This window comes from Enoplosus armatus, chromosome 8, assembly GCF_043641665.1.
Source record: "Enoplosus armatus isolate fEnoArm2 chromosome 8, fEnoArm2.hap1, whole genome shotgun sequence".
In the NCBI taxonomy this organism is placed as follows: Eukaryota; Metazoa; Chordata; class Actinopteri; order Centrarchiformes; family Enoplosidae; genus Enoplosus; species Enoplosus armatus.
The window spans coordinates 18973158-18985672 of NC_092187.1; the positions used below are offsets into that span (position 1 = coordinate 18973158).

A 12515-nucleotide genomic window follows, 5' to 3' on the forward strand; every position below is an offset into this window, starting at 1 on the left:
TCTGTATCATGGTGCCGTAACAGCACCACCTAACACTTCACGAACAATGAATATGAACATCTGAAAAATAATTTGTTTGTCTACAGTGAGAAACCTATTTATCAACATCAAGAAATCAACCAGGACAAGATGAAACAAGTAATTTGTGATGATCAAACATTTATGTCAAATCAACACTTAACACTCCCACATTCTCATTTCCTTTGGCGTGAGCTGCACAAAATGAAAAGAAATCCTGGCCCGCAAACTACAATAGTCCACGTCCGTCAGTGCATTGTTGGAAAAATCCAACCATAAAAGTTACTGGGAGCGTTCCAACGGACACATGGACAACAAAAGCTAAATGTGCCGGTCTTGTTGGTCTCTGCAGTGGAAATAAACATGTCAGAATCAATACATCCTTCGCTTCAGTCCAGAGGACGATCCTCTGAGCAGCTGAGAAAAAAATATGCAGCGTGTTCAGTAATGCTGCCCTGGTAATTGACTCATGCCCAAGATGAAAAGATTGTTTTTCATTGAGAGTTTCTTTCATTCTTTTGTGTTGAGGAATCACAGTTGTTGGGAACAAGTTAAGGCAACGGAGGATGAAGCCGGCGCTTCGAGACAAGGATGAATAAACAAAGTCAAAACAACAAAACCAAAGAAGAAAGAGATGTTGGGCAATGCTCAGATGTTTAAACTGTTTCCTCCAGGGAATGTGTCATGTTGAATGCTGCTCCTGTCGCAGCTCTCCTCTGGTTAATGCACTTGAGCATATTAAAGCCACAAATAGCTTGAGTCTGTGTTTAAACCCACTGACTCTCTCAGAATCTTGGATTCAATGATTTTGTTGGATGAAACCAAGTCGTACAATAACAGAGCAAGTTTTCTCTCCCCTGAAACTGATTCACTTCATGCTCTATTGTATGCTCAATAAAACTTTTAACTTTGTGTGTGTCAAATTTCTAAATCCTTAAACGCATCGCCACATGCTCTTGACTCAGCAGACTTTTTTGGAGGGTGGAGGTAGGAGCATTGCAGGGCTAGGTGAGCATATAAATGGGAATTATTATAATTTTATTCAATTTGCCGGATAAAACATCCTTATGTCCTGAGAGGTGGTTATTAGGAAAGTTACTCTGAAAAGCCATTAGTCCATTTATTCCAAAGTAGTCCCCACATGTAAGTCAGAGCTGCCGGCTAAGGGCTGCTGGCGGTGGAGGTGAGACCTTGTCAGAGGTGCTTTTCCTCCCTGATTTATGGGAAGGTCCTGGGATAAGCAGTGTATTTAGCTGGGCCGGCTCGAGGGGGTGTTAGCAGGAATAAGGCTCAGAGGGGAGAGCCCGAGTGTGTGGGAGAACTGTAGGTCTGAAGGTGTGTAGTTCAAACATAGGGTAATGTTTACTTTGAGTGTTGAGACCCTTGCTGTTTGCTTTGCCCCAAACCTGCCCCCCTCCAGCCCATCACCTTTCCTTCAGATACAGAAATAGACTGAGTGGAGCTGGGACACCCATAGGTGTAGCTTTACTCGCGCTGCCTGCAGCCAACTTCAAAATAAAAGTCAAAAATGTGGACCAAGTGAAGCATTCAGTCAGCGAGAGCAGTATTCAGCTGTGTTTTCCTGACAGAATGATTTGGTGCGACATTTGAACAGTCGCGGTTACACATTAGAGGGGACATTCTTTCTTGACAAAAGCATTTTAAGATGAAATTCCTCATTTTCAAGTGCTCCTCGCGGCAGAGGAGGAAGGGTGCTGGGTTCAAGTCCATAAAAAGGTGTTCTTGGGATCACAGTGTATGTCATACTGCATATAATTACAAAGGAACAAGTATTGTAATTATCCATCTTAGAACCACACTTACACTATACTTAGGGTTGTGGTTGAGCAGGATGGGGTTAAGGTCAGGATAATTACTTTAGCTACAGAGCAGCAGAGAGTCTGAATGGCTGTACTGTATGGAAACAGACAGTAACACCTCTTTAATCTATTTGCTGTAAATGATCCATACGGTGATATAACGCTCACAAACAGTAAAGCAACAGGTCTGGAAAAGTGGCTAATTTCCTCTCTATTGATTTGGGATCGGTGGAACTACAGCAGGAAAATTCAAACTTCCTTTTCCAAATTAAAAGAAATCCCCCCACAGAGAAACTCAGCAGACTTCTAGTGCCAAACTCTGCACATACATCAGTCTGCACAGTGACGCTCAAATATCAAAGTACCAATAAGCAGAAGACACTTTATATCCATAACGCTGCTACTGTGCTTGAACCTTGTAGTAAAATGTAGTATGTACAACAAATCACATCAAAATGAGCACACTGAATGTGTCTACATCCAGTGGTCCATATTGTACACATTAACATAATGTGATGAGTTTCTTGTCTTTACTCTGGTGGCCTCGAGAGGCAGCGACGAGGTTGTGGAGAGGACAGGATCTACGGCTGGTTGTCGCAACATTATCACAGCACACTGTGAAAGTGTCGTGGACTTTTCAAGTTGTGCAGAGCAGCAGACTCGCAAACCCCCCCCCCGTAAAAAAATGGTTTTGATGAAATGCAGACGTCAACATTAACACAAAATTTAGCATCTCCCCCCCGCTCTCTTGCCTAGATCCCCCTCAGCTAATGAAGGGACACTCTGTTGGCCATCCAGCGAGCCTCTAAAAAGTTGTGAATAAAAATATCAACTGCTTCCATTCGGGATATTTACACTCATCCTTCACACACTCTAAATGTTTAGGGATCAAGACCACTGACTGATCCTGTGCTTTCAGAAACTGTGATCACAACTTCAAAACCCCGGGTCCCTCCCTGCTTATGTCCACCAACCATGCAGCCTCAGATTAATCTGAGGGCGAAGGGAAAATGAACAAGAACATGCAAGCTGAGTTTAAGGAGAGCACTGTCATGTTAACATTTTGTCCAAATCTATGCTTTTACCTTGTTTATACTCAATAGTGCACGACTTCCTTTTTATTACATATATACATATACATATATACTAATTGCCTGTTATTTGTCTATTAATTGTATGCGACAATGACAGTAATGAACCTTGTTGTGTCTTTGTTTTCCTTAAAGATGCACTCCTCACTCATCGAATGAAATGAGGAGCTATCAAGCTGCATTGTGGGAAATGTAGGATTTAGTGGTTTTGAAGGTTGACCCATACCAGAGGGCTTAAAGTCAGGTTATCTCGACCTCTGTTATAAATATTCTGAAGATTCTTTTTAAATTTGTTTAACAATATTTAATTTATTTCACTATAATCAGCAAATTCTCACTTTTGAAAACGTAAAACTATTGAAATTTTGACATACTCTCTTGAAAAATACTGTAATTTATATTTCTGCGTCCTCGTTCTGCGCAAATAATAATGTACTTCTGTAACGTTTTATTACGCAAACACTGAAATATAATGGATGTGCATTTGGGGTGTCTTCATTACAACAGTTCAACTTACTCAAGCCAACACATACAAGATCTTTGTGCTTTCCAATGAAACAGACAGTGACAACGTTGAGCCTGGAGACTGCAGAGTTAAGAGCAAGTGGACTCACCTTGCATCATTTCTAAAACATTTCTCAGGCTCAAACTCTCTGAATAAATAATGGACCTTCCCTGTGATTTTGATCATAGACCGAGCATCTGGTGCTGTGCCTTTCCTTTAGCATGTGTGGCCTGAACAGACTGTGACTCACAGACCTCCGGACCACCTCCAGAAGAAAAACACTTATTACAGTAATTAAGTGAATCATGGAGTAATACTAAGAGAGCGCAGAGAGAGGCTGACATGACACACTAAGTGTCGGAGGTCTAATACATGCCACACTGAATAATTGAGCATAACTTGTAACCGTTTCCCATTAGGAGCCGAAGTGACAAGAAATTCATTTGTACCTTTCAAGGGATTTTTCATCCGTCTTGGCGTCAGTGGTGTCCTCCACTGGTAATGACTTCTTGGCCTCATGCAGCATATTTTATATACGGGAAGGGTGGCACTTAGTCCAGCTGTATACCTTATATTTATACAACCAGAGCTAACTGACATGACACTCTCCCCTCTGCACACAGCAATTACATTCATTGGTGGTTTGCTTTAACCAGATACAGTACCAACTATAAAGATGGCAACGTAGCAATTACAGCACAAGTGTGATATTTTTAGTTATTTCCTGTCAAACTGAGGTATAAAGTGAATGGTTCTCTGTGTAAGCTGTGAAGCAGGCATTAACTACTAAAGCTCAGAAATGTGAAGTTCAGCGAGCTGGAACTGACTGGATATATGCTTCATTTAAATGCTGCGAGACAGCACAATCACTTCATGCAAACACTTACAGATAAAACACAGACGTATCAAGTGTTTAATGGCCTCTCCATCACTGCTACGACTGTATTTCAATCAGACAGCGTAAGGGGACGCCAGAGCAAAAAACATAAAATCGGACAGGTTTTTCCTTCAAGTGCAAATTTGAGGCAAAACTTTTTGGCAGATTTTCCTGGGAAATATTTGCCACTGACAACACATTAAATCAATCAATCAGAAATGAGACGATTGATCAGGTGACCTGCATTCAAACCATATTTTCATAGCAGACAATGTGAGTTATAATCCAGCCCACAGTTGGCTGTAGGACTGCAACCTACAATTATTTTCATTATTGAATAATAATAATTAAAAAAAACGGCCAATATATTCTGGCAAAGCCCAGTTGATGTCTTGCTTTGTTCAACCAACAGTCCAAAACCCAAAGATATTGAGTTTACTATCATGTATGATGAAAAAAAGCATCAAGTCCTCACATTTGCAAAACCAGCAAAAGTTTGGAATTTAGTGCTTGAAAAATGTATACATTTTCTGTCAATCGACTGATCGATTAATCATTTCACCTCTAGTTGGATGCCATTATGATTATTATGATTATTATTATTATTAAAAACTACAAAAAATGTTGTATGGACATTACAACCTTGGTAGATGACAGAGATGGCAGCGTTACCTGTCATTTTTTTTCCATATTAACACCTCAAATCGTCTTTAGCTGCACATTTTCCCAAAATACTCGGTTGTGTATCATCATCTGAATTATAGGCTAAATTCAAAGTGCACCCTGTAATTAATCAGCGCAGCACCATCTCATGTCTGGCAAATCTAAAAAGGCTTATATGATTGTAAAAATATAACTGTGTTGACATTTTTTTTAAATAAAAAACCAACAGACACCCACTTACAGAGACTAGTTGATGTGAAGCATGTCACTGTCTGTTGAGTCTCAGGACATGCATGTCATTGTGTGTATCCTATTAACTCCTATTAACAACTACACACGTCCTCATCAGTACAGAGCAATATGAAACAATACACAAGAAGAAAACTTTAAACATATAAATAGCTTTCCTGTTCTTTTAGGACTTACATTTCTTGCAGTATATCAGGCGTTCATTGCAGAAAATTATGCTAAAAGGACTGAATGCCTGCAGAGCTGCAATGATTAGTTGATTAATCGATAAATTGATCAACTGAAAGTTAATCTGCAACAATTTTGATGATCGAAAATGCCAAAGTTGTCTGGCTCCAGGTACTCAAATTTGAATATTTTCTTGTGTTCTTAGTCTTCTATGATAGTAACCTGAATATCTTTTGGACTGTTGGTCGCACGTTAAAATGGGCTCTAGGAACTTGTGATGGCCATTTTTTGCACTTTGCTGAGCACATGACGAACTGATTATTCGTGTAAATAGATTAATCAATAACAAAAATAATCTTTATAGCTGCAGCCCTAAATGATGGATGGTGTAAATTTTTTATTTTTTTTAAAAGAGCCATGAATAACCAGTACTTGCCATTAATCAGCAGTCTAAGCTATTACAGTCTGCAATAAATATATAAATGGAGTTCACCGGGGGTGATTAAATACTGCAGAGGGTCATATGGTTTTTCCCATGCCTCTGTCCATTGAGGAAGTCTCAAATTCATCAGTGAAGTCATCCCTCTTTCTACCCAGAATGCACTGGCCAGAACCCACCAAATAAATAACTTTTTTTCTCCATCTGGATTCCTTGATGTATTGGGTTGGATTTTTCCATTACTAAGCAGAATAAGAGCATTTCCTTTCACTTCCAGCAGTCTCTAAAGCTGGCGCTCACCATCAGGAATGTAAACACACACAGTCTGTAAACAAGGCTCTCTCTGACCCCCAACCCCCCTCTGACAACGCTGACCACCGCAGACCAGCCTAATGACGTCCCTCGCTGACCCCCCTTCCCAAACTCTCAAAGAGAGACGCAGCCCCATTATTCAGCCAAGAGGTCACAGGAGGGAGCGGGGAAGAGGGAGAAAGAGCAGGAAGGATGGTGTAGTGTCAGCCGTGGGCCTAAGAAAGTACAGCGGCTGAGATGACAGTCCCTCTGATATCTTCTCCTGAGTCACAGTATCCCCAATCAGTGAGTAATGGAACAGAAAAACAAATGTGGGCTCTGCAGTGGGGGGTTAGAGGATTAATGATCTAAGAGCCACTGCAGCTGGCCGAGGGACGGCACCGAGGGACGGCACTGAGGCTCCTCAGCGAGCCATCAGCACTTGTGAAGGGGGCTCTAGAGGTGAGTTTAAGACTGGGGGGTCAGAGTGCCGTCAACACTGACTCCATCCTCCCCCGAAACCAACAGGGATGTTGTCAGCGCAGTGCCGCATCTGCACAGAGAACAAAGGCCACTGACAGGGTGAGAGGGAACGAGAGGAAGAGATGGGAGCACGAGAGAGTTTTCTAATTTTAACCACAATGCCACAGTTGAGAGAAGCATCACAGGCCTCATTTGGAACATATTGTTCAGATTAAAGCCTTGACAAATAAACAAGCTCCAAACAAGCTCTGCACTCCTTACTCCTGAGTGCCAGGGGTCGAATGTTTTTTTTTTTTAACACTGGACACTGGTGTTGCATACAAAGCAGTTCTCAGGAAAGTTTGGGTGATTTAAACTACTTTTTTTTCTCCTCTGGTGCACATGAAATCCACAGCTTTGTCAGCCCTGCAACCATTCCAAATGAGGTGACAAACTGTGGTCACAAGGGCCTCGCTAGCTGCTGATAAAGTGATTTTCTGCTTGAGGAAGGAGGAGAAAAGGTACCAGGGCAGAGGGATCTCAACAGCTGATGGGATCCCCTGGGGAGCAACAAGAAATCTGCATCCACAGGTTAAACTTTTGTTTGGCTGTGACCAAACATTCATACTGCATACAAAATGTGTAAAACATTCAGTATATGCATGCAGATGATGAGAGGGAGAGACTTGTTGAACAAATATAACTTGAGGCAAACTGAAGGAGAAGCAGACAGGATGATCGTTCTCTGACCACAAACACACACATGCACACTGAAACAACCATTTCCAGGAGACTTTAAAAAAAAAAGGTTGACATTTTGAGAAATTTCACTTATTTGCTTTCTATCGTTTGAAAGTTAGATAAGAAGAATTATACCACTCTCTTATCTGTTAAATATGAACCTACAGCCAGCAGCCGGTTAGCTTAGATTAGCATCAAGACTGGAAACGGCTAGCCTGGCTCTAAAGTGCACTATTTAACTCTTTATAGGTTATTTGTTTAATCCGTACAAAAAGTGTACAACCAACAATTCACCATGTTGGGGGGGGGGACTGTTGTTGGACTATTTCTTGGCTCTCAGCAGTTGCCAGGCAACCAGCAGAGACTCCAGGAAGTCACTGGACGGATTACACAAATGAGATGTAATGTGTTAATTAGTGAGCTTTAGTGGTGCTGGTAGGGGTATTTTGTAACCATTTGACAGAGCCAGGCTAGCTGTTCCCCCTCGTTTCCAGCCTTTGTGCTAAGCTAAGCTAACCAGCTGCTGGCTGTAGCCTTAGATTTAAACATACAGGCACGAGAGTGGCATCAATATTCTCATCTAGCTGAACTGTTCCTTTAAATTAATCCTGGAAACCCTTTATGTGATGCTAATAAATTCCTTAATTTCCTAAATACAAATGCAGCAGTAAAACTTGCAGCAGAGTCGAATGATAACCTATTTCTCATTTTCTTAAAAAAAAAAAAAAAAATAAAATAAAAAAGACATTCTAGCAGAAATGCAGCTCATTATAAAAAAATAAAAATGTCCAGGGGGAAATAGATTGATTAAATGTTAATCATTTGGAAGGGACACTTATGAGCAGGGAAGTCAGATTTCTTGAGGCCAGAATCTTTGACACTCAGAGAGGAAAATGTCTTGGTTTTACATTCCAGCGGCAAGGATGAAAGTGAGCAACTGTCCAGAACGAAGGCCCACTGAATCGCCTTGGGTCACAGCTTGTGCCAGACAGCTTCGACTTTTACATGTGTCTGTAAACATGGTGCTCACTCTGTACGTAGCTGCAGCCTGCCTGCCCTCAAACTAAACTAAAATGTTTGTATCATGCTGCAGCTTTGGCCACACTGAAAGCCAGGGAATTAGAAAAAGATAGGCACAATAAAGCTTAAAGGATCCTCTATCTATAATGGAGCCTCATTTTGGGAAGTGAAAGCACTTCTGCCTGCTAAGTGCGATCATTAATATCCAGTCTAAAATCACTCATCGCAGTCATACACATTCACTCGTCCTCACAACACACCCACAGATCAAAGCCGTTTTCATGATTCATACCGCATTGCTCTTGGACAGAATTGTTATCAAGTGTTTTCACCACTCAAGTAATGCCAAGATAATAATCTCTCTGCTCTCTCGGCTGCTCTGTAACAACATGTACAGTGGTATTGGAGCACCACTTGTCAGGCAGATGCTTTCTGCGAGTGTCTGCTGAGTGGTAAAGTGAAGCTGGATTGATCCCCTCCACCCACTCATCAGCGAGTGACCGAGGGCTACCCCGAGGCTCAACCTGCCTCAGACACTCTGATCATAACGAGAACACAGCTACCCGACACTGCATGCCTGCTGCAGAGACAGACTGAGACAAGCTCGGCTCTCATCATCACCAGAGAGTACTTTTTGTTTACAGGGAAAAAAAGGTATTCACAGGTTAGGAGCTCATCTGTTTTAATTGGGCTTACGTAGTGAGAAGTAACAGATAGGAGAAATTAAAAAGTGACGTCACTTTAGTTAACTGCAATGTCCTTAACTTCTCAAAGTCACAGAGCATCCTGTTGAGGACAGAAGAAGTCTTTTTTCCAGAGCTGACCTGAATACATCTTCCATTCGCCAGCCGTTAAAAATTACTTTGCCAAAAAATTGTACTCCGGTGCCTTGGCAGACAAATAGGGACTTTTGCGTCTGCTTGTTTTAAGGCACATCGAGTCTCTGAGGGGATAAGTGTAACAGCTCAACAAATACCACTGCAGGAGCTTGTCAGGACTCAGGGGCATCGCAGAAACCACACAGCCTGAGAGGCGAGAGTGAAGGTGATGAAAGAGGCGCGCCAAAAGTGGTGTCAAAATGTTAAAGATGAATAATAAATTAAATAAAATGTGTATGATGTTCATAGAAGACAGTGGTACAGTCGCTGCCCCCCCCCCCCCCACACACGTCTTTCTGCTAAACAGCAAACGCTGTTTTTGAAAGAAGTTCAAGGCCAAAGGGATAGGCAGAAATAAAAGCCCCATTTAAACGGTTCTTTTATGTGGCTTCACATGCAGTTTCAAAGAACTGTCCAAATTACCAGACACAGCCCATACACTCTCTCACTGTCCCAATTACACGTATGCACACACACACACACACACACACATGCTGACACTTGCATGCTTCCACAGACCTGCAACATATCCAGCCGTCTATCAAGCAACAAAAGTGGGTTGGACAGGACTGGGAGAAGGCAGAGGGGAGTCGAGCACATCTTTTTTTTTTGTTGCCAAAAATATATATAAATAGCACATGAGCTGACAGCGAGCTTTCTGACACGGTGGGTGTAATGCAGTCGTTGCTTATGGCTGACAGAGAAAAAGCACAGCTACTTCATTAAGTGCAAAGGAAAGGAAGCGAGGACAAAGCAAACAAAGCAAGAGTTGGGTGAAAAAGAAAAAGGAAAGGGGTGAGTGAGTGTTGGGGGTGGGCGGGTGGTGGTGGTGGTGTTGGGGGGGGGGGGGGGGGGGGGTTTCATCTTCCTTTCCTTCTTACTCATAGCGGATGACTCGGGCAGCATCTCTAGGTAAGCCTCCCCGTCAGTTGGGCCTCATATTGCCAAGGCTGCTCGGTTCCCACAGTGTGTCCGGGACTGGATCTGGCCTTCCTCCCCGCTCAGGCAGCCCTGCGTCTTTAGACCCCCAGGCCCCGGAGCAGAGGTTACACCAACATAGCCAGCCACAGCAGCATGTCAGCCCCACACCAACCGTTGCCTTGGTGCCGCTGCATTAACGAAGAGCTCCCGACTCTGTTCGAGGGAAAGTGATTTGCCATGACGTCTATGTCTCCCCTCTTTCCTTCCCTTCTCTTCCCCTCGCTTGTTGCTGCTCGTTCACTAAGAAACCTCCTCTCTCACCGTCTGTCGCTGCACCCTTAATCTCTCCTGTTTCCCCCGGTCTCATTTTTCCCTTCTTTGTCATTCTCTCCACCACATCCTCAAATCTTCCCTCCCTCATTCCACTGCTCTTTCGCTCTTTTTTTCTTCCCAGAGTAATGACTGATGCCTGAGACACAGTGCCATGATTAGACTGACATTGATGAAAGACAAAGACTCTTGTTGGCAACATCTGCGTTGAATAAATATTGCTGACAAATTGTGCTTCTTTTTTTTTTTTTGTTGTTTGCGTCATTGTTCATCTCTCAGTTTCTCCAGTTTTCAAAATTGTTCCCAGCATGCAGACTTGCCAATGCCAATGAGTTGCCACCGACATCAAACACAATATTTATTTTCAGTTAGACACAAAATATGCTCACAAATAACTTCGGGAGCCAAACACAGATAATATGTCACTGCCGAGCTGCTCGCCTTGCGCTGATAAACAGGAACTAGAGGAGAAGCCTATCAAGTGGTCGTCCGCGGCGTCTCACTTGGTGACCAACAAACAGGTGCATGCCATTACGGGCGGACACTCATAAAGCAGCATTCCACGCTACAAGGAAGTGTGTAATCGATGTTGTGGAAAATAAAGTGAGAAAAAAGTAGTTCTAATTGCAAAATGTAAATATTGAGTTTTCCCACAAGTGGGGGCAGACCACCCAGGATGCAAAATAGTCACCCACCCCCTTTCTCTTTTTGCCTTGTCGACCGCCCGAGAGATGTCTTTTTGTGTGTGCGAAACATCACCAACCACAATCAACACTCACACAGAAACCATGATGTGTCTTTGCATGCAAATACTTTCTGGCAGCTCTCGGCTTGGCATTTGTATTGTGGGAAAATTAAGTGATGAAAACCTTGAGGAGAAGGCTGAGTGGATCAGAGTGCGTAACACCGTGTCTTTCCTGTAAGGTGCCAGACTTTTTGATTCAGGCTGCCCTTGTCTGGTCTGAATAATTTCTCACAAGACATGAGAGCAAGAGGGCAGCCAGCTGGGCAGGACGGTACTGTAGCTGCAGTGTCTGACAGACAGAGACTCCCTCCATGTGTGTGTTACAGGCCGGTGTCAAATACTTGTCTCGACCGTGACAAATACCTCCTGGTAGTCTCGCCACAATTACCTGCAGGACTAGCTATGAAACATAACTGTTCACACTGCTGATGCTGTTTGAAGATCAAAGACAACTGTCTCAGTGAAACTTAATTTAAGCCTCATTATGTTTCCTTTCTTTTCTGCCTGAACTAGTCTGCATGAATACAAGCAATGGATTTTACTGACACAACAAAAATCAACAGAGGGAGTAATTGGTGGATCAAAGTCTCTGAAAAAAACTTCATTTTTGCCCTCTACATTTCCAAAAACTCTGCTTTTAACACATAAATTCAAGTTCCATTTATTGAGACAACTGGTCTCAATTTGGAGAAGTGTCATCATAACCAGCTTTCCAAAAGCATCTAACAAATTAACTATTAATTAGGCACCGAGCAGTCTGGCAAAAACAGCACATTCCCAGCCATCAGGAGTAAAAAAAAAAAGAAGAGCTATTTTTGACGTGAAAACTTACCTTGAGTGGTTTTACTTCCTGAAGCTGACTGTTGGACAAAGGCGACCAGGCAGAAACCTACAAATCCAAGGCTTGCGCGTATCAAAGCGTGCATATACATGTTAACTTTCACTGTAGTTGAACACGAGCACTTTCTAAGATCTACGATGCGCAAGAGCACATACGAGGGTGTGTGCGCGTGTGTTATAAAGGTCTGTCGTTATTCCCCCTGAGCACCCGCTGATAGGATACTGTGCGATCCTTCTCCCTCTTCACGCCTGCTTATTTGAGTTTCAAGTGTTCGGGGTTGAGGGCAGCCCGACAACGCGGAGCGTAGGAAGGCTTTTCTGTTATCATGTTTCGAGCCAGACCAATGTCAATTTAAGAGAGAGAGAGAGAGAGAGAGAGAGAGAGAGATGGAGTGGAGCGGCGGGGTCTGAAGGGGGAGGAGAGAAGAAGAAGCGTCCGCGCTGCGCTCCGGGCTCC

General features: G+C 42.9%; 1 protein-coding gene across 1 annotated transcript in view; it reads right to left on the reverse strand.

Annotated features, from left to right (window-relative positions):
* The window catches only part of scube3 (signal peptide, CUB domain, EGF-like 3), a 69105-nt gene extending 56955 nt beyond the window's left edge, over window positions 1-12150 (reverse strand). The window contains exon 1 of the mRNA XM_070910182.1: window positions 12051-12150. Within this exon, the coding sequence (XP_070766283.1) occupies window positions 12051-12150 (100 nt within the window). The remainder of the gene's footprint in view (window positions 1-12050) is intronic.
* Window positions 12151-12515: the final 365 nt, after the last annotated feature.